Below are 22,147 nucleotides of genomic sequence, written 5' to 3'. Positions count from 1 at the left end.
TGACGCTGTACGGAATGTTACAACATGACGTCGCCATCAGAACGATTGGGAACTTTTTCACGCAGGGAAGATTTTTACATGACACAAGGCACTATACACAGGTGAAGCAACAGTGTTTAGAACAGTGTGTTGCTGTCAGATACACTACGTGTGTCATAATAGAAAATAGAATAGAAAGCTGTATATTGTTAAATCTACTGTTGCCCCCAGGGAAGGTAGGTATGCCACTGCTTGAGCCATGGTGAGGTTAAATTACCTCTCTAGCTTTTCAAGGTGAGAGAATGTCTTGCAGCTCCTTCACTTCCTTTGTGGGGGTGTATTAGATTGACCATGCTGACTTTGCTACAGTATATCTGTCCTTAATAAATAAAATACAGAGCAAATAGCAAATCCCTCTATATATATATATATATATATATATATATATATACACACACACACACACACACACACACACACACACACACACACACACACACACACACACACACACAGAAGGGTGAGGCATGCCATTGCCATTTTGGGAGTGAAAGTTTGCCACAATAGACCACAGTGGAGGCAAATCACCCCATTTAGGAGCAGTCTTGCTTGAAATTAAGCCTGACGTGTTCATTTCCAATAGTAAAACATGACACTACCCGACAAAAATGCAAACTGTCTAAGTTGAGTTATTTGAATGCCAGACACAGGGTATGAGTTTACTGTAGGTCTTTGGGTTACTATGCAGGCCCACACTGCAATCAGATTCATTTCAGTCCGGTGAAGTGTACAAGGTTTGTGTTTGGGTGCTGTTTGGATGCACACACAGGCATACATCCATACAAGTGGCTTGACTAGTGCTATGTATTCTTGAGTGTGGTGCAGGCAAAGAGAATTGAATCCACTTTTGAGTGAAGACCCCTTTTGTTTTTGTAAGCCTTTATACAATTGACTGATGAAGCTCTAGTCTAAAGCAGTGACGGCTGACAAAGACTCTCTGCTCATTATCAAATCTACTGCAGAGGAACATTCTACCGTGCCCGTTTCCACCAGTTTGCAATTCCGACTAAATCAGTTGAGCAAACAAAAGAAAAATCGATAGCTTTTATTTGCAGGTGTGTGTGTGTGTGTGTTGACTGTTTGTGTCTGTTTATTCACACTGTTTATACAGTAGCAGTCTAAGCCTTTCTGCTGTTTATTGCAAAGCCCCGCTAGAACAGCTGTGAGCACGAACACATTCAGAAGACCACACAGCAAAGCATCTAAATCAACCACAGTTGAGTCACACAAACACTGTCATCCTTCATCTACATAGATCTATACAACTTAGCCTGGAAATTGTGCAATCAGGTTAATATGTATCAACAAGATTTTGTGTACAGAATGCACATTATTGACAAACGTGTTGTGCTGTATGGATCAGATCTGGGTAAAATTCAACTATTCAACAAACTCAACTAGTTTGATAGTATAAAAATAAGTTACACTGAATTTTGAGGTGGATAACATCTCATCTTTTAGCTACCATTATCTCTGCTTATACCATGCCATTTACAGAACTGCTCTCCCTGTCTACCTCTGCAATTACATTTCCTCTCCCACAGAGGCTGTCCATCTCCCTTTCAGAAGGCAATGTGTTGACAATATTCCCGTCTGCTGTGCAATCACAAAAAAATCTTATAATTTAGAGGCAGACATAATTCAGCTGAAAACCGTTTGATTGCAGGGGCCATTTTGTCTCTGACAGCCTCCTGAAACTTCGGCTCTAGCAAAGGGAAGCAATTACTCTGGCTGCTGACTAGTGCAATCTCACTGCATCTGAAGAACACTCCAACATTAGAAACCCAGCCACTCTGTAAAGTGGAATCCGGAGGAATTAATCAAGACCTGCAATTAACATGTTTACCTTGTATCCTGGACTAATGTCAGTGTGTGTGTGTGGTGCTTGATTTGAGGCTCCTAAGCTGAATAACAAAACTTAGACTGTCTCACAGTCAGTCAGAGAACACAAAGACTCTGTCATTATTGTTTTCCCCCAGCTATTTCTGGAAATTGTAACGAGTGGCCAATTTTCTGGACTCCAATTCTTGGTGTTACGGTCATTAGCATAAGTGGTAGCTGCAGAACTGTGTGCATTTCTGACAGCCAGAGAGATTAAAGTCTGGATAGGAGGCAGATAGCTGTCATTTTCATTCCAATGCCTCACTACCTCTTCCACAGGGTGTCATTTGGAAGCTTCTCCCTACTCAGCCATGCATTACGGACAGCAATGATATGGTAAATCAAGTGTTTAGATATCCCTGTACATACTGCCTGCCTATCCGTTATCTCTCTGAGGTGATTGTGGGTCACTGACATGGCTTAATAATCAACAACACCAGTGGTTATTGAGAGAGTCACTCATATGAGAGAGTCAGGTAATATTGTGGTGACAGACATCAGAATATGTGAATAACAGGCAGGGTCCAACCTCTGGTTTGAAACATTTATTTGAAATCCCTTTGGATATTTTACAAAGACTGCAGGTGTTTTTCCGAGCCATGTGGCTGGTGTAGAGAAGGTTTTACGAAGGGAAATAAATTCATATGTGTTTGTTTGTATTTTGGCAAGCAAATGATTGTTTTCATGATAATACCGTTTTTAGTGTGGAAAGTCTAAAAAGCTTAGGCCTCTTGAGGTGAGCTGAGATGCATTGCTTGTTTTATTGCTCACGGCAACACATACCTTTTCTTTCATTTCTCTACTAATTGCACATAGAGCGAGTGGCAAAGCAGTGTCTGAATTAGGAACATTCTCTGACCCATTTCTGCATCTCCACCTATCAGACTTCTGGTATCATTCCCCTTACACCAGACACATTTAGTTGATGTGACTAGAGCTGGGAGCTCTGACGGCTGGGGCTCCCCAGCTCTCTCTCACACACACCACTTGGGAGATGGCACACAACATTTATGGAAACTTCCAGGCCATTTCAGAGCATTGGAATTACCCCCCTTAAGGCATTTCAGCTTTTTACAGCAACATAGTATGTCAGCTGCTTTTTATAGGAACAGAGTATGTCAGCTGCTTTTTATAGGAACAGAGTATGTCAGCTGCTTTTTATAGGAACATAGTATGTCAGCTGCTTTTTATAGGAACAGAGTATGTCAGCTGCTTTTTATAGGAACAGAGTATGTCAGCTGCTTTTTATAGGAACAGAGTATGTCAGCTGCTTTTTATAGGAACAGAGTATGTCAGCTGCTTTTTACAGCAACAGAGTATGTCAGCTGCTTTTTACAGCAACAGAGTATGTCAGCTGCTTTTTACAGCAACAGAGTATGTCAGCTGCTTTTTATAGGAACAGAGTATGTCAGCTGCTTTTTACAGCAACAGAGTATGTCAGCTGCTTTTTACAGCAACAGAGTATGTCAGCTGCTTTTTACAGCAACAGAGTATGTCAGCTGCTTTTTACAGCAACAGAGTATGTCAGCTGCTTTTTACAGCAACAGAGTATGTCAGCTGCTTTTTACAGCAACAGAGTATGTCAGCTGCTTTTTACAGCAACAGAGTATGTCAGCTGCTTTTTATAGGAACAGAGTATGTCAGCTGCTTTTTACTGTGTCTTGTTCCCTTCATTGTGTGGATATACAGTCTTACTTACATTATCGGGAACTGGACAATGTGTAGTATTTATTTTCCAAGTCTTGTTATTCTCTGTGTCGATTGTTAATATACATTCCTCTCATATTGACAGTGGATATACAGTACCAGTCAAAAGTTTGGACACACCTACTCATTCAAGGGTTTGTCTTTCTTTTTACTATTTTCTACATTGTAGAATAAATGTGAAGACATCAAACCTATGAAATAACAAGAGTGTGCAAAGCTGTCATCAAGGCCAAGGGTGGCTACTTTGAAGAATCTCAAATATAAAATATATTTTGATTTGTTTAACAATTTTTTTGGTTACTACATGATTCCATGTGTGTTATTTCATAGTTGTGATGTCTTCACTATTATACTACAATGTAGAAAATAGTCAAAATAAAGAAAAACCTTTTGAAGGAGTAGGTGTGTCCAAACTTTTGACTGGTACTGTATGTACAGTGATGAAGTTGTTGTGATGTGTTTGCTGTATCTAAACTGAGCTTCTGTGTGTGCCGTGTGTGTACAGGTTTCTTGGGGTCCCCCCTGGAAGAGGAAGCTGCCCCCTGACAGGACCTCTGCCCTTTGACCTCATCTACACGGACTACCATGGCCTGCAGCAGATGAGGCAGCACATGGGTCTCTCTCTGAGGAAGCACAAGTCAGTGGGTTTTTATGTAACTCTGTTGTTGTCTGTGTCACACTGCTTTGCTTTATCTTGGCCAGGTCGCAGTTGTAAATGAGAACTTGTTCTCAACTAGCCTACCTGGTTAAATAAAATGTATATACAGTTGCGGTCAAATATATCAGCACCCTTGCACTTGACAATGCAGTGCAATGGAGCAATGTTCTGATTTCTCTTTTCAAAACTGGTTGAATGGCAATCTTTACCCTGTAGGCACCTGCAACTTACCATAGGTGAGATAGATTACACAAAAACGAGAATCACTCACCTCCAACAAAATTAATTAGAATTTTGTAAGTCCAGGCCAATAGTCCAGGCCATTTTTTCTTTTTTTACTTGAAGAGAAAAATCTCAATTTCAGTTTAGATTTTTTCTTTCTTGGTCCTGTGCAGTTATAAATCAAAGAAATACATGTGTGAACACCAAAGGTTTTTTAAATGTCTACTTATTTCAGAAGAAATAGTGAATCGTGCAAGGGTGCCAAAATATTTGACCACAACTGTATGTGTGTTTTGTGAGTGTGTGCTTACTGTGTGTGTAGGCATGGAATATACTATGCACGATAACGGGGCCAAATATGAATTTTATCTCTTACCTTCTGGAGGAGGAACAAACTTGTCCATGATGCGTAAGTTAAACTGTCTAGTGTTTCTTTGTTGCTGGCATTTCTGTTGTACTGGTTAATCAGTGGCTTATTGGCCTGCTGCCCTTATTGGCTGGTATTTGGTCAGCTGGTTGGTCCCCTGTGAGTCACCATAGCGCTTCCAGGGGGAATCTGCATGAGAGCCTACACAGCGATCAATTGGGTAAATAATGAATCCCAGTTTGACTGATAGAAATGCTAAGTAGCACAGTGGAGAAATGGCACCGCTTAAAGCCCCTGAATTCTCTGTATATATTTTGAACTTTGCAATGTACAGGAAGTTGCCAGAGGCCCGCAAAGAGTCGACTTAAGCAAATAAAACATGTAATTATTGGTCCTAGTTATTGCAGGACAATTTTAAGTGATAGGATTGTGAAAATGATAATGTTTCCATTTCTTGGTTGGAGAGTAACTAATATGTCTGGGGTGTGATAAATCTGTTCTGTTATATTCCATTATACTGTGGAGTAGTGTTCCAGTCTGCTGTTTTGTCCCTAGCTGCATATTCAATTTCCTGTTCCACAACCTCCATTTAGCTCATTATACACATGCATGCACTCAAACATCAGCACACTTGCATGTGCACCCTAAAGTTTGGGAGGGAGAGGGGGGGGGGGTGCTACCCCACTGCTTATAAATATAAGTTAAAGGGAGACATTAATATGTCACAGATGCAGAAAGAATACAGCATAGTGGTCAATTTCCACGACAACTAAGAGCTTTGAAGGGTGAGTCTCAACTTCTCCTCTGTTTTTGTCCCATGGCTACCACATGACAAAAATGTGAGGCGAACCTGTGCACATGCACAGATGCTTTGTGTGACTGTGTGAAAGCGAAGTCATGCATCTCGCTCAGGGCTTAAGCTATGCATTTGGTTTGCTAACTTGCTAGCGAAGTGGCTAGCCTGCAACATCAAACTTTGTGGTTACAGCAGAGACAATCAATCCCGTCCTGGATCAAACGTACGTTTGGAAATAAATAGAGCTCGTTGTGTGCACTGCCTGTAATACAGTATACCCCGGTATGGTACAGGAACGGTATGAAGGTATGCAAATCTGGATACCACCCAACCCTGTCTCACGCCCCTGCGCGCGCGCGCGCACACACACACACACACACACACACACACACACACACACACACACACACACACACACACACACACACACACACACACACACCATATGAAGTTGGCGGCATCTTAACTGTGGAGGACGGGCTCGTATTAATGACTGGAGCGGTATAAGTGGAATGGTATCAAATACATCAAAGACATGGTTAGCAGGTGTATGATGCCATTCCATCTGCTCGTTTTCCCAGCCACTATTATGAGCCATTCTCCCCTCAGCAGCCTCCTGTGATAGAGACATGCAAACACAGCACAATATTTGTAGTGCACACACTATTGTTTGCGATCACACAATGAAACTCCTAATGAAGATGACTGACCACATGCCAATATGATTGTGTTTGCCTCATGGATCATTTGCATTACAGGCAGATATCTGTGCAGCAGTGGAATTATGTTTGAATAGATGACACAGGAGAAATCCGACTGTGCGATTACTTTGAGGTCCTATAAGACTCTTTTATGAGACCCTCAGTCCCGGCCCAGACAGTACATGCTGCTGAAATAATTCACCATGGATTCCCATCGGTGTCAATCCAAGGTCACTTGATTAGCTGATGTGTATCAACTGTCCCAGTCTGGCAGGCTAATACTTTAATTTCCTCTGCAGGAGGGAGACTGCTTAGAGATGCAGGACACTGATAAATCAACCAGATCTGATAAGATCCCTTGATTCCTTCAGTCTGGATATGCAGAGCTGATGAAGCTGGGAGATAAAGCAATGCTCCATGTTCGACTCACCCTCTCAGTATTCTCAAATGGCTTCCATTCCCTATCCTTCCTCTCCTTTCCCTATCCTTCCTCTTCCTTTCCCTATCCTTCCTCTGCCTTTCCATATCCTTCCTCTTCCTTTCCATATCCTTCCTCTTCCTTTCCCTATCCTTCCTCTTCCTTTCCCTATCCTTCCTCTTCCCTATCCTTCCTCTTCCATTCCCTATCCTTCCTCTTCCATTCCCTATCCTTCCTCTTCCTTTCCATATCCTTCCCCTTCCTTTCCCTATCCGTCCTCTTCCTCTCCCTATCCGTCCTCTTTCTTTCCCTATCCTTCCTTTCCCTATCCGTCCTCTTCTATCCTTCCTCCTCCTTTCCCTATCCTTCCTATTTTCTTCCTTTTCATCTAATCTAGCGTAGTGAAGTGCATGCCCCACCCACCTCAGGATGTGTATTTTTCAGCCGTCTATTTCCTGTGTTTGTGGGGTGCAAAATCCACTTGCTTTTTGTGACTCTTCATACTCTTGCTTGCACCTGCCGTTTTTTTTCTCCATTAACGCTATGACAACGGAAATGTTTGTAAAGACCGATCAAACACACGCCGGTAATAGTTGAAATGGGCTCAATGGGATACATTGGCTGGAATTGGAATTGAACGTATCGTCTCGACACTTACGTCACAAGAAAGAGAAGATAACTTTATTTTGATTGGTGTACATTTTTTTTGTGGAATTGAAAAAAGTACTAATTTAATACAGTTGAAATGTTTAGAAATGAGATGCGCTGAAATGAAAGCAATTTCTGAAAATGAACTCGGATTATAGTGATATTATGTCTGATCTCGCAAACAATGTAAAGTATGTTTAGATAGCTGTAATCGTGTTGATACCCTTTTATCTGAGGGAATCCTGCTATTGACACACTTGTTGAATTATGCAAGAGAATGTGACAACAACCGTTATTAATGAGGCAGTCTAGACAGCGCAGTTGAGTGCAGGTAGGGTAGCCAGCAAGTGTTTGGTGGTTGCAACCCTGTTCCTCACCTTTATGTTAATGTATTCATACACTGAAGAAAAATATAAACGCGACATGTAAAGTGCTGGTCCAATGTTTCATGAGCTGAAATAAAAGATCCCATACATTTTCACGCACAAAAAGCATTTCTCTGAAACCTTCTGCACAAATTTGTTTAAATCCCTGTTAGTTAGCATTTCTCCAAATGTACTCCATCCACCTGACAGCTATGGTATATCAAGAAGCTGATAAAATATCATGATCATTACACAGGTGCACCTTGTGCTAGGGACAATTAAAGGCCACTCTAAAATGTGCAGTTTTGTCACAACACAATGCTATAGGTGTCTCAAGTTTTGAGGGGCCGTGCAATTGGCATGCTGACTGCAGGAATATCCACCAGAGCTGTTGCCAGATACATTTTTATGTTAATTTATCTACAATAAGCCGCCTCCAACGTCATTTTTGAGAATTTGGCAGTACGTCCAACCGGCCTCAACCGCAGACCACGTGTATGGCGTTATGAGAGCGAGCGGTTTGCTGATGTTAACATTGTGAACAGAGGGCCCCATGGTGGGGTTATGGTATGGGCAGGCATAAGCTACGGACAAAGAATACAATTGCATTTTATCGATAGCAATTTGAATGGACAGAGATACCGTGACGAGATCCTGAGGCCCATTGTCATGCCATTCATCCACCTCTCATGTTTCAGCATGATAATGCACAGCTCCATGTCACAAGGATCTTTACACATTTCCTGGAAAATGTCCCAGTTCTTCCATGGCCTGCATAATCACCAGACATGTCACCCATTGAGCATGTTTGGGATGCTCTGGATCAACGTGTACAACAGCGTGTTCCAGTTCCCGCTAATATCCAGCAACTTCCCCGAGCCATTGAAGAGGAGTGGGACAACATTCCACAGGCCACAATCAACAGCCTTATCAACTCTATGTGAAGGAGATGTGTCACGCTGCATGAGGCAAATGGTGGTTTTCTGATCCACGCCCCTACCTTGTTTTAAGGTATATGTGACCAACAGATGCATATCTGTATTCCCAGTCATGTGAAATCCAAAGATTAGCGCCTAATGAATGTATTTCTATTGACTGATTTCTTTATATGAACTGTAACTCAGTAAAATCTTTGAAATTGTTGCATGTTTTATATTTTTGTTCAGTGTGTGTGTGTGTATATATACAAATAGGCACATATGTTTCTTTATTTAACTCAAAATATGAGTACATTGTAAAAAATATATAAAAGTAAATTGAAAACCTGAATTCCCACCAAAATCCTTGAACTCGATTCATTATTTGTCCGTAAAATGTTTTATGTGCTATAATTCAGTCAATATCTGATGGATTATAAAAATGTTAAAAGTTTGGAGTATCTTCATCCATTGTCCAACACAGAAGGTTGGTGGCACCTTAATAGGGGAGGATGACCACGTGGTAATGGCTGGAGCGATTTCCATGTGTTTGATGCCATTCCATTTGCTCTGTTCCAGCCATTATTATGAGCCCTCCTCTCCTCAGCAGCTTCCATTGTAAATGTCCAACTGTTGCATTTTATAAGAATTATTTTAAAAACCTTTTAACAATTTTGATGACCGTTGCTACTAAAAGGTAGCAATCAAAGTAGTATATGTTAGTAGTGCTCCTGTCAAAATGTCTCTCTTATTCAATCCTGTCAGGTACAGTAAGTGGTCATACACAAGGAAAGGAAGCCTTTTCCGACTATTAGGAAGCAGCCCCTCACACATTATGCACCAGCAATGTCAAAGACCCACCAAAGAAGGGAGGTGTCGTTGTGGTGTCGAGACATGGTTACATTGCTGTGAGTAAGAGCTCTCCATTTATCTCCCCCGTGGTGTGTAGTGGCCTAGCAGCGTGTGATTTAAAGTCAATTTCCCCCCACCTGGAGGGCAGGCTGAGCCCAGCACACTGAGGGAGAGGAGAGGCACGGTGACATCCATCACCTCTGACTGCTTTACGGTTCAAGTCTCCTGGGCTTGGTTCCCATACCACTGCTTGTTAGACATGGGCTTTTACCAGATAAATATTCTATCATCGCAACAGGAGGCAATGTCTATATATGTTCTGCTATTTTGACATAGAGAACCCATTCATTCTCCCATCTCTTTCCTCTGTCTCTCAGGTGCCACATCCGTGTGATTGACACATTTGGCACAGAGCCGGCATACAACCATGAGGACTACGCCACCCTGCACGGCTACAGGACCAACTGGGGCTACTGGAACCTCAACTGCAGGCAGTACATGACCATGTTCCGTGAGTGAACTCTGAGCATAATCTCTCTTCTGACACTGGATGTGAGGGGAATGGGGTTGCGCTTGTTTATCAGGTATCAACCTCAGAAAGAGAGAAAGTGGGAAAGGGTAATAGGGATTTTAGTGGAGGTTTGGCTTTTGGAGTGTGTGTGTGGGCACAGATGTTGTGGGGCGCTTGTGTAGGCCTCTGGCCTCTCACAGTGGAAGCTCAGGGGCAGAGAGACGAGGAGGAGCCTGGGAGGGTAACAGCAGTTGAGGCCAAACAGATGCCTAGAGCTAGACACTAGAACTTAGCACCATAGGCTCTCACTGGCAGGCACGCAGAGCTCAGACATCCAGCTGGGATCAGTGGAAGGAGAGGAGACTTCAGCTGTGTTTGTGCTCTTCCAATTAACTCAGTGAGCATAGCTTCTGTGGAAGTACTGCTGTTTTGGAAATACACATTGTAATTGCAAGCCACACTCATATTGGGTTTGAAATAGGAACACGTTATGAATATATATATATATATATATATTTATGATTCTCATGGCTTTTTTGTTTTTCATGTGTACTGGGAATACTCAGGCCTTGCTTTGTTTCCTGGTTTATGGAGTGACCACTGTCCTTCTCTTAGGTGATGTGATCCCAGCTGGCCCAATCTATTCCTTTAACCACTCTCTTTTTATTCCTACAACTTACTCAACATGCTTCTGACTCATCTGAAACTGAATGTCAATATTTAGTTTAGTGTCACGTGTGCTCCCTTTCTGGCCTCTAGGTCACCAGGCTGCTCGTTATGGTGCACACCTGTCACCATCGTTACGCACACCTGTGGGTCTTCAGACTCACCTGAACTCCATCACTTCCTTGATTACCTGCCCTATATACAGTTGAAGTGGGAAGTTTACATACACCTTAGCCAAATACATTTAAACTCAGTTTTTCAGAATTCCTGACATTTAATCCTAGTACAAATTCCCTGTCTTAGGTCAGTTAGGATCACCACTTTATTTTAAGAATGTGAAATGTTAGAATAATAGCAGAGAGAATGATTTATTTCCTGGGTTAGGGTTTTTGGTAGCATGGCCTTTAAATTGTTTAACTTGGGTCAAACGTTTCAGTTGCCTTCCACAAGCTTCCCACAATAAGTTGGGTGTATTTTGACCCATTCCTCCTGACAGAGCTGGTGTAACTGAGTCAGGTTTGTAGGCCTCCTTGCTCGCACATGCTTTTTCAGTTCTGCCCACACATTTTCTATAGGATTGAGGTCAGGGCTTTGTGATGGCCACTCCAATACCTTGACTTTGTTGTCCTTAAGCCATTTTTCCACAACTTTGGAAGTATGCTTGGGGTCATTGTCCATTTGGAACACCCATTTGCGACCAAGCTTTAACTTCCTGACTGATGTCTTGAGATGTTGCTTCAATATATCCACATAATTTTCCTGCCTCATGATTCCATCTATTTTGTGAAGTGCACCAGTCCCTCCTGCAGCAAAGCACCCCCACAACATGATACTACCACCCCCCAAAGCACCCCCTATTTTTGTTTCATCAGACCAGAGGACATTTCTCCAAAAAGTACGATCTTTGTCCCCATGTGCAGTTGCAAACCGTAGTCTGGCTTTTTAATGGCGGTTTTGGAGCAGTGGTTTCTTCCTTGCTGAGCGGCCTTTCAGGTTATGTTGATATAGGACTCGTTTTAGTGTGGATATAGATACTTTTGTACCTGTTTCCTCCAGCATCTTCACAAGGTCCTTTGCTGTTGTTCTGGGATTGATTTGCACTTTTCGCACCAAAGTACGTTCATCTCTAGGAGACAGAACGTGTCTCCTTCCTGAGCGGTATGACGGCTGCGTGGTCCCATAGTGTTTATACTAGCGTACTATTGTTTGCACAGATGAACGTGGTACCTTAAGGCCTTTGGAAATTGCTCCCAAGGATGAACCAGACTTGTGGTCTACAATTGTTTTGGCTGATTTCTTTTGATTTTCCCATGATGTTAAGCAAAGAGGCACTGAGTTTGAAGGTAGGCCTTGAAATACATCCACAGGTACACCTCCAATTGACTCAAATTATGTCAATTAGCCTATCAGAAGCTTCTAAAGCCATGACATCATTTTCTGGAATTTTCCAAGCTGTTTAAAAGCACAGTCAACTTAGTGTATATAAACTTCTGACCCACTGGAATTATGATACAGTGAAATAATCTGTCTGTAAACAGTTGTTGGAAAAATTACTTGTGTCATGTGCAAATTAGATGTCCTAGCTGACTTGCCAAAATGATAGTTTGTTAACAAGAAATTTGTGGAGTGGTTGAAAAACGAGTTTTAATGACTCCAACCTAAGTTTATGTAGACTTCCAACTTCAACTGTATGTCACTCCCTTTGGTTCCCTCCCCAGGCGTCATTGACTTTGACTTATTGAGCTTGACACTTTGCTATGTTTGTCCCTCACAGCACACACTCCAGACAACTCCTTCATGGGTTTTGTGGCTGAGGAGCTGAACGGCACAGAGAGGCTGAGCATCCAGAGGAACAAGGTGGACAGCATGGCAGTGGTGTACGGCAAAGAGGCCAGCATGTGGAAGGTGATCATATGAATATTAATGTTCAATTTCTACACCACTGATGTCACAACTCAAGCAAGAAAACCATATTGCTGAGAGTGCATTTGACTGACACACCAATGGGCGTATCACCTGCTCCTGTCTACAAGATATCAACAAACGAATGACTTTTTTCCTACTAAGATGTGCAGTCCAGTTGAGGTGGCGTCTCAACATATTTACACAACAGTCAGCAGTCTGTTATACGCTGCAGTGTATTCTGTCATGATGTGATAAATGGAGTGCACCCCACTCCCAGAGACAAGCTGAAACTTGCCTAAGCTATTCTCTCCTATCTGCCAAGCATGACACTTCAATCCGCTAGGTATATGTATGTACGCCCAGAGAGGTGTGAGTGTTGTGGAAGTGGCAATTGTTTTTGTTTAGCGTAAATTCTCCCTCCAAGCTACAGGAAAAAGGCATCACTTATTGATGTGTCTGGCCGCCTCCCCGTAGTTGAATCAGCTGCATTTGTTCTCTCACTCTCTACGCTTATTGAATTCCCCCTCCCTCTGAACAGTTTGAGGTACGGGGTGCGAGGTACAATATTTATGAGTGTGAATGCCATCTGTGTCTGGCCCTCCCTCGACACTGACTACCCCTCACTCCTTTGGCATCATCCTCAGCTCTCCGGTTCACATGCTTGTCAGCTATGTGTTGTACTACAGCTGTATGTCTACAAGGAGACAAAATGACTATCCTTTTATCTCTCCCACTCACTCTCTCTTGTCTTTTCTCCTTCCCACATGGTTTCCTCCTATTCTGCTCTCATGCCATGTTGATGGATCATCTCCAGCTCCAAGTAAGTATACCTGCACTTCCTGTCAATGATTGACGTTTTGAACACCCTCTGAAACGTTGTTTTACATTGAGCCATAGTACGGACTGTCCCTGGTGTTTGGTTTCTCTGCAGATTCCTTTTATAGAGATTGATACTGTTCATGCACAATGAATGTGTTAATGTTCCATTAAATGTGCCAGACAGTTAACTACAATTATTTTGGAATGAGTCAGCAGCTTTAGCTCTTCAGACACAGAAAAAGAAAGCTGTTTCAGGTGAATCATCTTTATCTACCATAAAGACACTGGAGTTTTTCTAAAAAGGCCTGAGGGTTGCGTTCATCCTGGTCTATCTGCATCTTCTGCCATCCCCCTGTCAGATCAATAAACTGCTGCCCTATAACAGCTTTAGGAAAATACAAAAGGTGGAGTTTTAATCAATACTCAGAATGCCAGTTCTCTACTAATGATAGTTTTACTTTGTGTACAACATTCTCACCAATATATGTAAATCATGCTCACCGAATACATCTCTATGATCAGTGACCAGTCTGCTGCTGTAGCCAAGGTGAAACCCATGCTTACTTTTCACACTCTATGGCCATTCTCGTGTCATTTGCCCCTGGTGCTGCTGTTGCTTGGTGTAGGAAATCAGATCACCCCTCTAATTGGCCATGCCAGTCTGTATGCACCAGAGGCTACAGTAGCCACTCCACTAATCCTAGTATCAGTCAGTCATACATGCTTCTGTCCACACTGCTCTGCACCAATCAGAAGCTCTCCAGGGTGAGAGGCCTATCAGCCAAGGGGTTTAAACTCTTCTGAGCGATGACCTCCATGCTACTGTAGTCTTCTTAGGTTGAGCACATTCTCCCTTGCTCTTCAGTCCCAGGAGGGTGACACAGATAGTATGGAGGAATCTCTAAGTGGAAGAGGCTGACAGCCAATGTCATGATTAACATGTTTGCCCCTGTCTTGGTTATGCCGGCAACCAACACACTGAACATAACTTTATGTTTGAGAAGAACTTTGAACTCATACAGAATTGGTTAAAAAAAGGAGTTACATTCTGCATATTTGGGGTGGATAGGTAGATTATACTGTGTGCCCAGTCCGTCCTAACCATTTGTTCCATTGACCCATAGGGTAAGGAAAGGTTCCTGGCCATTCTGCATCGCTACATGGATATCCACGGGACTGTCTATTATGAGACACAGCGCCCTCCAGAGGTGCCTGCTTTTGTCAAAAACCACGGCCTGCTGCCCCAACAAGAGCTGCAACAGCTGCTCAGAAAGGCCAAGGTATGGAGGGTTTCAATACCTTTTTATATTATATACTTCAAGTTGCCAGTAAACAGCAGCAGTTTGGTTCATCTTTTTCTTTTCCTCTGTCAAACAAGCTCTTCATTGGGTTTGGCTTCCCATACGAAGGGCCAGCCCCTTTAGAGGCCATAGCCAATGGCTGCATCTTCCTGCAGCCCAAGTTTAAGCCGTCCCACAGTTCCCTCAACCATGAGTTCTTCAGAGGGAAGCCCACTTCCAGACAGGTGAGTGGGTTGTCTCTGTGGTGTCAGTGGACTGTCTCCATACTGTCGAGAAAATGAATGTTAGTCAGTGAATTAGTGCAAGGTAGGCCTCAACCTGACTCGTGTGCTTCTCTGCTCATGGCTGTGTCCATGTATTGTCTGGATGGAGACTGTATTGACTGATATATAGTATTGTGTTAATTCCTCCATCAGGTCTCCTCACAGCATCCCTATGCTGAGCAGTATATAGGCAGGCCACATGTCATCACGGTGGATTTCAACAACTCCCAAGAGTTTGAGTCTGCCATACGTGACATCTTGAGGACCAAGGTTAGTATGCTAATTTCACTTGAGATGATAATATAATATATGCCATCTAGCAGACGCTTTTATCCAAAGCGACTTAGTCATGTGTGCATACATTTTAAGTATGGACGGTCCCGGGAATCAAACCCACTATCCTGGCTACAGAGGACCACATGATTTCACAGAGATAAGCGTGGCTGTTCAGAGACAAATGACCTTTCAGATGTATTATCTTCACTGCATCTCATGTTAAAGAAAGTCTTGAGTATTAACATTACCTACGCATATGATTAATGGTGCCGTGGAGGTATATAATCTCCTCTCCCACAGACTGTATTTCCAGTTGTGACCCACTTCTCTCTCACATTGCTAATTGAGCTGTTAATCACAGGATCCAGTGTAACTGCAACTGCATAGCTGGCTCCTTCCAAGGACTTTAGTCCTAATTGCCTCAGAGATGGAGTTGCTTAGTAGGTAAACTGGGCAGCAGACACCTGGGTTAGTATGGCAGTCTTCCAGAGTGCCCATACTGTCTTCTCCAGGCACTAACCATTTTCTACTGGAGATGATATGAATCTATCATGCTGTGCTCAATCTGTCGCCAGGCCAACATGCAAGGTACGGCCAATTGATCCCCTAACACGTGGGGAATAATGGCAGGTTAAATATAGCCCAGATTTGCTGCTGAGGGAACCAAAACGGAGCATCCACTTGATGTAATGCTGTGGTAGAACACGTGCATGTAATGGGTTAGGAGTGGAGGGGAGGGGCAGGAGGAAAACAAAACAACAAAATAATACAGGACACAAGCACTTCTCATTATGTTGATATACAGTGCATTCAGAAAGTATTTAGACCCCTTGACTTTTACATTTTTGTAATATACATTTTTTTACCCCCCCCCCCCTTTTTTCGTCATATCCCATTACGATCTTGTCTCATCGCTGCAACTCCTCAACGAGCTTGGGAGTGGCGAATCATGACCTGCCAAACCACGCTCCTTAACACCCGCCCACTTAACCCGGACGCCAGCCACACCAATGTGTTGGAGGAAACACCGTTCAACTGATGACCGAAGTCAGGCTGTAGGCACCTGGCCCGCCACAAGAAGTCACTAGAGTGCAATGAGCAAAGTAAAGCTCCCCCCGGCCAAACCCTCCCCTAACCTGGACGATGCTGGGCCAATTGTGCGCCGCCCTAATTGTGCGCCGCCCTATGGGACTCCCGTTCACGGCTAGTTGTGATACAGCCTAGGATCGATCCCGGATCTGTAGTGACGCCTCAAGCACTGCGATGCAGTGCTTTAGACCTTTGCACCACTCAGGAGGCTCCAGACCCCTTGACTTTTTCCACATTTTGTTACATTACAGCCTTATTCTAAAATGTATTAAATAAATTAGTTTCCTCATCAATCTACACACAATACCCCATAATGACAAAGTGAAAACAGGTTTTTATGTTAGCAAGTTTATTACAAATAAAAACATCACATTTTACACAAGTATTCAGACCCTTTGCTATGAGACTCGAAATTGAGCTCAGGTGCATCCTGTTTCCATTGATCATCCTTGATGTTTCTACAACTTGATTGGAGTCCACCTGTGGCAAATTCAATTGATTGGACATGATTTGGAAAAGCACAAACCTGTTTATATATAGTAAGGTCCCACAGTTGACAGTGTAAGTCAGAGCAAAAATCAAGCCATAAGGTCGAAGGAATTGTCCGTAGAGCTCCGAGATAGGATTGTGTCGAGGCACAGATCTGGGGAAGGATACCAAAAAAAAATTGGTAGCATTGAAGGTCCCCAAGAACACAGTGGCCAACCATCTCTGGAGCGCTCCACCAATCAGGCCTTTGTGGTAGAGTGGCCAGACAGAAGCCACTCCTCAGTAAAAGGCACATGACAGCCCGCTTAGAGTTTGCCAAAAGGCACCTAAAGGACTCTCAGACCATGAGAAACAAAATTCTCTGGTCTAATGAAACCAAGATAGAACTCTTTGGCCTGAATGCCAAGCGTCACATCTGGAGGAAACCTGGCACCATCCCTACGGTGAAGCATGGTGGTGGCAGCATCATGCTGTGGGGATGTTTTTCAGCAGCAGGGACTGGGAGACTAGTCAGGATCGAGGGAAAGACAAACAGAGAAAAGTACAGAGAGATCCTTGATGAAAACCTGCTCCAAAGCCCTCAGGACCTTCAGACTGGGGGCGAAGGTTCACCTTCCAACAGTACAACGACCCTAAGCACACAGCCAAGACAACGCATGAGTGGCTTCGGGACACATCTCTGAATGTCCTTGAGTGGCCCAGCCAGAGCCCGGACTTGAACCCGATCAAACATCTCTGGAGAGACCTGAAAATAGCTGTGCAGCAACGCTCCCCATCCAACCTGACAGAGCTTGAGAGGATCTGCGGAGAAGAGTGGTAGGAACTCCCCAAACACTTGTGTGCCAAGCTTATTGCATCATACCCAAGAAGATTGAAGGCTGTAATCACTGCCAAAGGTGCTTAAACAAAGTACTGAGTAAAAAAGGGTCTGAATACTTATGTAAATGTGATATTTCCCCAAAAAATATTTATACATTTGCAAAAATGTATAAAAATCTGTTTTTGATTTGTCATTATGGGGTATTGTGTTTTAGATTGATTAGGGTAAAATCAATGTAATCAATTTTAGAATAAGGCTGTAACACAATGAGGAAAAAGTCAAGGGGTCTGTATACTTTCCAAATGCACTGTACTATACAGTACACACTGAAGGTGAAGAAAAACATGTCCCCTCTTTGATCCAATGTGGGTGAACAACAATACTAATCCCTGTGATATTCACTGGTGTAAAAAGTACCCAATTGTCATACTTGAGTAAAAGTAAAGATACTTTAATAGAAAATGACTCTAATAAAAGTGAAAGTCACCCAGTAAAAGTCTAAAAGGATTTGGTTTTAATTATACCTATAAATCATTTCACATTTTTTATATTAAGCAAACCAGATGGCATGATTTTCTTGTTTTATTATTTTACAGATAGCCAGGGGCACACCTCAACACTTAGAAATAATTAATTAACAGAGCATTTGTATTTCGTGAGGCAGAAGCAGTAGGGATAACCAGGGTTGTTCTCATGATAAGTGTGTGAATTGGAAAATCTTTCTGTCCTGCTAAGCATTAGAAATGTAACTCGTACTTCTGGGTGTCAGGGAAAATGTATGGAGTAAAAAGTACATTATTTTCTTTAGGAAAGTAGTGAAGTAAAAGTTGTCAAAAATATAAATAGTAAGTTAAAGTACAGATACCCCACAAAAAACGACTTAAGTAGTACTTTCTACTATTTTTACTTAAGTACTTTACACCACTGGTGATATTGTAATCAGGTATACTGGTCAGATATGATGAGTATGTATGCAGGAAATGTGGTCGGTTTAGAGATGTACATGTATTCTAAAGCTGAATTCAATTCAGACTCCATGGAGAGCAGTTTTTTTCCTGCTCCTTTTCATTCCATTATATAAAGATGCCCAAAAGGCAAATTGCATTCTGGAATAGCTGATGAGGTGCCAAATACATTTCATTAAACTCAGATGAAATAAACGAGTAAGTGAGCACTAAAAGGAAGTGAATGCTAAAAGGAACCATTTATCAGTTTAAAAGTGGAAGTGCTTCTGAGAGGCCTGATGGTAAACAATGAGATCTCTTTTAAATGGCACAGACATCTTAGGTTAGGTGATGTGGAATGGGAATGCAGTACCATCACACTGATTGAACATTTCCCACTCCAACATGTATCATCATTATTTATGTAATCTAACCCAAATAGGCTTTGGATAACAGCAAAATAGAAAGCATTGACCTGCAGACTTCATCCTTTCACACTGATGACTAATGTGTGTTTACTGCTGCACTGAAAAGAAATGCCTTCTCTGTGCTGTTTTCACTGCAGTGTCACAGCATCTGTTGTGTATGTAACATACGTTCTAACCTGTAACTCTATGAAATATGCCAGCTCTGGAGAACGTTTTCACATGATCTGGTAAAGGTCAACAGTGGGAGGGTCATCACATTCTCCAGTGAGTTGTTAAAAAGATTCAGACATTCGGTTTAGCAGCTCGTACATAACCTGTGGTCGATTGTCAGCTTAATCCATTGTTTGTCATATTGATGTAGTCAATGTCAATAGAATAATGAAATCAAGTCAAAGGCTGTCACCTGTGATGTATGAGGTCATTGATTATAATATGAAGCAGCTCATAATGAAGCCGTTTGTTACGGAGTCTAGTTGATAGGTAATCGACTAGCCGGACTGTTCCCTGGACTCCGGGTGTAGGGATTTGTACAGTACATGAACAAGGCTATTGAACTTGACATCTGTCTGTCTCTCTTCCTTTATCCAACATATCATACTGAAACACCGTTCACAATTACCTTAATGAATATGTCAGCTTTGATTAACGGTAAAACGTTGCAGTACTATTATAGCTGTGGTGTTGATGGAGGTCTAAAGCCGATGGTGTGTGACGGTGTATGATTTCCTTTCTGCAGGTGGAGCCATATCTGCCCTATGAGTACACCTGTGAGGGGATGCTGGAGAGAGTGCATGCTTACATCCAGAACCAGGTGGGTTTGTGTTGCCTACACTGGCCTCCATTACCCTGGAGATGGTGCAGCCAACCTCATCCACATTTACTTATGCACAGGCAAGATGAAGTCACACTGTACTGTATACATATAAAAGAGCTCATTTACACACACACACACACACACACAGTCCTGTTTAACTAACCTGTGGGGACACACAATTCAGTCCATTCAAAATCTTATTTTCCCTAACCCTAAAACTAACCCTAGCTCCAAACCCTGAACCTAATCCTAACACTAATTCTAAACTTAACCCTAAACCACCTAGAAATAGCATTTGACCTAACATAATGTCCCCAGTTGGTCAAATGTTTGTTTGTTTACTATTCTTGTGGGGACTTCTGCTTCCCACCAGTATAGTTAAACACATCCACTCACACACACACTAAAAGCCTTTTAATATTTCTTTGCACAATTACACACATTGTCATGCTCCAGTATGTTCATCATGCTGAGATGATTTGTGCGGTGCATGTCTGGTTAAGGCCGTGGCAGTGGGAGAAAAGGGGAAATTGGGTGACCTATGCCCAGCTCTGATCCACTCCCCCATCTGTCCATCACACACAGAGTAGTGTGCTCAGTGGGCTGTGACTGACTGAGACTGCCCGCCTGGCATGTACGAACCCAGACTCCCAATCAGCGACAATCCTTCTATCCTCCTCCGTGGGCAACACTGACCCCATGATCCTCACAGATTCTTTATTTAGAATTTTTATACTGCTTTCTCATGACACACACACACACACACACACACACAGACTCTGGATGAGGTGTGTGACAGCTCGCCCTGTTTTCCTGTTGAGCAGTAGCCCAGGGCTGGGGGGCCGTGGTGTGGAGGAGGCCTGGTTATTGCAGCAGGGCGCTGGGAGCCTGTTTAATAAACCGGGCTGGGGGTCAGAGGAAGATGTCGCAGAAATATTATACCCTGTTCCTTATGAATAGGCCCAACTGGGGAAGGTGCTCTCCCAGGGTTGATTCCTGCCTGAACCTCATTTCATTATTGGTGGCATAACTGTATTATAGACATGACGATAGTTCAGTGTTACATTCAAATCTCCCTACCATCATATCTAAGCCAATATGACACCAAATCAACTTGATTGGAGGTACTCAACACACTCCCCGCCTCTTGTCATGAGCCGTTACTGAGAACCACATAGCAGAGTATTTCTTGCGCCTACCTAGCTAAAATTTAGACGTCGGATTAAAACGAGACTATTGCGTCCATAAAGCGACCATCGGGATTTGAAAAATGCCAGATTGACTAAATGTGTAGGTGTAACAGTTTTTTGTCAATTTATAATTTATCGCTCTCACGTGCTTAATTATGTTGTATAATAATGTTGCATAATCACCTTCCAGTGTAAAAACCTTGGAATTTAAAAACAAGGTTTTAATTGAAAATAGGCATTGGTCTGAAGCTGAAAAAATAAAGGAAATTCCCATGAGCACCACATTGCCCATTTCACCCATGCTCTACCTAGGGTTTCCAGCACACAGCTTCAACCTACTACAGTAGCTATGTTGTTCTTCAGACTATGTGTAGGCAGGTTGCTTAGGATTCATACTCTTCAGAGGGATAATGGACTTTACAGTGTCCTGCTATCAAAATTATGTATACTGGTATGTGTGTATATACAATACCAGTCAAAAGTTCTGACACACCTACTCATTCATGGGTTTTTCTTAGTTTTTACAATGTAGAAAATAATGAAATAACATATGGAATCACGTAGTAAACCAAAAAGTGTTAATCAAAATAGATTTTAGATTATTGATGACAGCTTTGCATACTCTTGGCATTCTCTCAACCAGCTTCACCTGGAATGCTTTTCCAACAGTCTTGAAGGAGTTCTCACATATGCTGAGCACTTGTTGGCTACTTTTCTTTCACTTTGCGGTCCAACTCATCCCAATTGGGTGGAGGTTGGGTGATTGTGGAAGCCAGGTCATCTGACGCAGCACTCCATCACTCACCTTCTTAGTCAAACAGCCCTTATACAGCCTGGAGGTGTCTTGGGTCATTGTCCTGTTGAAAAACAAATGATAGTCCCCCTCAACGCAAACCAGATGGGATGGCATATCGCTGCAGAATGCTATGGTAGTCGTGCTGGTTAAGTGTGCCTTGAATTCAAAATAAATCACAGACAGTGTCACCAGCAAAGCACACCCACACCATCACACCTCCTCCTCCATGCTTCACGGTGGGAACCACACATGCAGAGATCATCCG

The 22,147-nt window shown here is 42.7% G+C and overlaps 1 protein-coding gene across 1 annotated transcript in view; it reads left to right on the top strand.

Moving 5' to 3' along the window:
• Positions 1–22,147, top strand: part of LOC106601405 (alpha-1,6-mannosylglycoprotein 6-beta-N-acetylglucosaminyltransferase B) — a 76,728-nt gene that overhangs the window by 51,703 nt on the left and 2,878 nt on the right. The window contains exons 9-16 of the mRNA XM_045720308.1: positions 4,133–4,264; positions 9,949–10,082; positions 12,523–12,653; positions 13,468–13,473; positions 14,597–14,752; positions 14,851–14,997; positions 15,190–15,306; positions 19,819–19,893. Coding sequence (XP_045576264.1) covers positions 4,133–4,264; positions 9,949–10,082; positions 12,523–12,653; positions 13,468–13,473; positions 14,597–14,752; positions 14,851–14,997; positions 15,190–15,306; positions 19,819–19,893 — 898 coding nt within the window. The remainder of the gene's footprint in view (positions 1–4,132; positions 4,265–9,948; positions 10,083–12,522; positions 12,654–13,467; positions 13,474–14,596; positions 14,753–14,850; positions 14,998–15,189; positions 15,307–19,818; positions 19,894–22,147) is intronic.

Source organism: Salmo salar, chromosome ssa06 (assembly GCF_905237065.1).
Source record: "Salmo salar chromosome ssa06, Ssal_v3.1, whole genome shotgun sequence".
Classification (NCBI taxonomy): Eukaryota; Metazoa; Chordata; class Actinopteri; order Salmoniformes; family Salmonidae; genus Salmo; species Salmo salar.
The sequence above is the reverse complement of the archived record's forward strand: the minus strand, read 5'-3'. Positions and strand labels throughout refer to the sequence as shown.